This window comes from Plasmopara halstedii (genome assembly GCF_900000015.1).
Source record: "Plasmopara halstedii genome assembly, contig: Scaffold_3139, whole genome shotgun sequence".
Classification (NCBI taxonomy): domain Eukaryota; phylum Oomycota; class Peronosporomycetes; order Peronosporales; family Peronosporaceae; genus Plasmopara; species Plasmopara halstedii.
This window is the reverse complement of record NW_020190042.1, coordinates 1-1,703: the sequence shown is the minus strand read 5'-3', so window position 1 is coordinate 1,703 and position 1,703 is coordinate 1. Positions and strand designations below refer to the sequence as shown.

The window sequence follows — 1,703 nt, the reverse complement described above, 5'->3', positions numbered from 1 at the left end:
TCTTCTAATTTAAAAACCAAATCTGGTTTATTTTCCACTCTTTCAAAACTAGCATGCGCATTTCTTATCATTTGAGGTATTATATATAAATACAAAGCTAATTCTTTATCTATGGACTCATTATTTTTCAATAGGTTAGCAAGTTTCTCTAAACCAGAAACCAAGTCATTATACTGCTCATCATTGAAAATCATATTAATCCTAACGTTATTAACAAAATCATTTTCAATTATTTTTTTCTTTACATCACTTAACATAAATGACCTATTAAAATATTATGGTTTCGTGGGATGCCTCACCAAAATTAAAACTTTCTGATGCGCCGCATCAGCATTTCGAGTAAGCAGTGTTTGTAAATTCTCTGCTGATGCCTGGCTTCTGGTGGAGGAAATCCAAGAGTCACGCGAATGCGGAGCACCTGCAACATGTTAGGCCGGTGTTATTTTATGCTAACGTGTTGTTATTATTGTTTTTTAGCCGCTCACATACTCTCTCGTTTTCAGGCGTCACCGCTCTTATGACAGTATTACCATTACATAACCTCCACGGAGCAAACCATCCCAGCGGATTCAGCGCATACTGATAAAGATTCCATCCACCATTCAACCCAATCGGATCCTGTACGATATACAGTCTATCCGAGGAGCGTAGTAGTTATATTAAACTTAATAGGTAAAACAAGCCGGAAATTAAAAAGTACTTCCCGGCGTTTTAGTTAGAATGGAAAAATACAGTTATTAAATGTATGCAAACAATCGTTTCTTGAGATACTCAATAAAATTATCAGCATAGGGTTGAACATTCTCCCCTAATGATACATATATTTTTTCCATTTTATTTGCATCAAAAAAGAACTCTTCGCCAAAATCCGTATTCGATACAACAACTCTTCCTTTTTTTAAATTATCATTTGCTATAGTATTTTGATATACTATATCTCCACCTACCGCCTCATCAAAAGGCAGGCAGTAAATACTATAAATTTCCTCACCACAGATATCTCCGCCACCATAATTGTTTAAAAACCACTTATAGCTAGCAGGAAAAGTCACTGATAATGCTTTTTCGGCAGCATCGATCCAGTCACTTCCTGGAGAATCTTCAGACGTTCCCATGTTGATTAAATCAGAATGTTTATCAAAAAGCTCTACTAATTCTTCTCTGCTCATAGGAAATCACTCGCTCTGTTTGTCCAATATTGTTTACGCCATGTATCAAATACAGATCTATCTATACCAGATGGGATTGTGTTTGGATTTATGTGTATTATTCCATGGTTAGTTTTATGGAATGTTTGACTCATCTCCGCAATTGGGCCATCTTGAGTTTGTAACATATGATGTAAATTAACTGCATTTCCATCATATCCAACAGGTGCACGGCCTGTAGCCATTCGCTCTACGTTCGTTCCCCTGAAAACTTTTCCTTTTTCACGCCAAGTTGTCATCAATTCAGGATCAAATAAATCATCCCGCTGATAAACTTTATTTCCGTTAAATTCTATTGGTTCATTTTTCCAAAACTTCCTGTTTTGCCCAGAAGAATTACAAGCAGCAAGACCCAGCGGATCAATCCACCCCAACGGATTCGGCGCATACTGATAAAGGTTCCACCCACCATTCAACCCAATCGGATCCTGCACAATAAACCGCCCGACCTGCGGGTCGTAGTAGCGGAACAGGTTATAGTGCAGCCCCGTTTCA

General features: G+C 37.7%; 1 protein-coding gene across 1 annotated transcript; it reads right to left on the bottom strand.

The window, feature by feature from the left end:
* Positions 1 to 737: 737 nt before the first annotated feature.
* On the bottom strand, positions 738 to 1,115 carry PHALS_08110 (SMI1/KNR4 like domain; the record flags this gene model as incomplete). The annotated part of the gene is made up of 1 exon (XM_024721694.1): positions 738 to 1,115. The coding sequence occupies one exon, from the start codon at positions 1,113 to 1,115 to the stop codon at positions 738 to 740; it is 378 nt and encodes a 125-aa protein (XP_024586767.1).
* Positions 1,116 to 1,703: the final 588 nt, after the last annotated feature.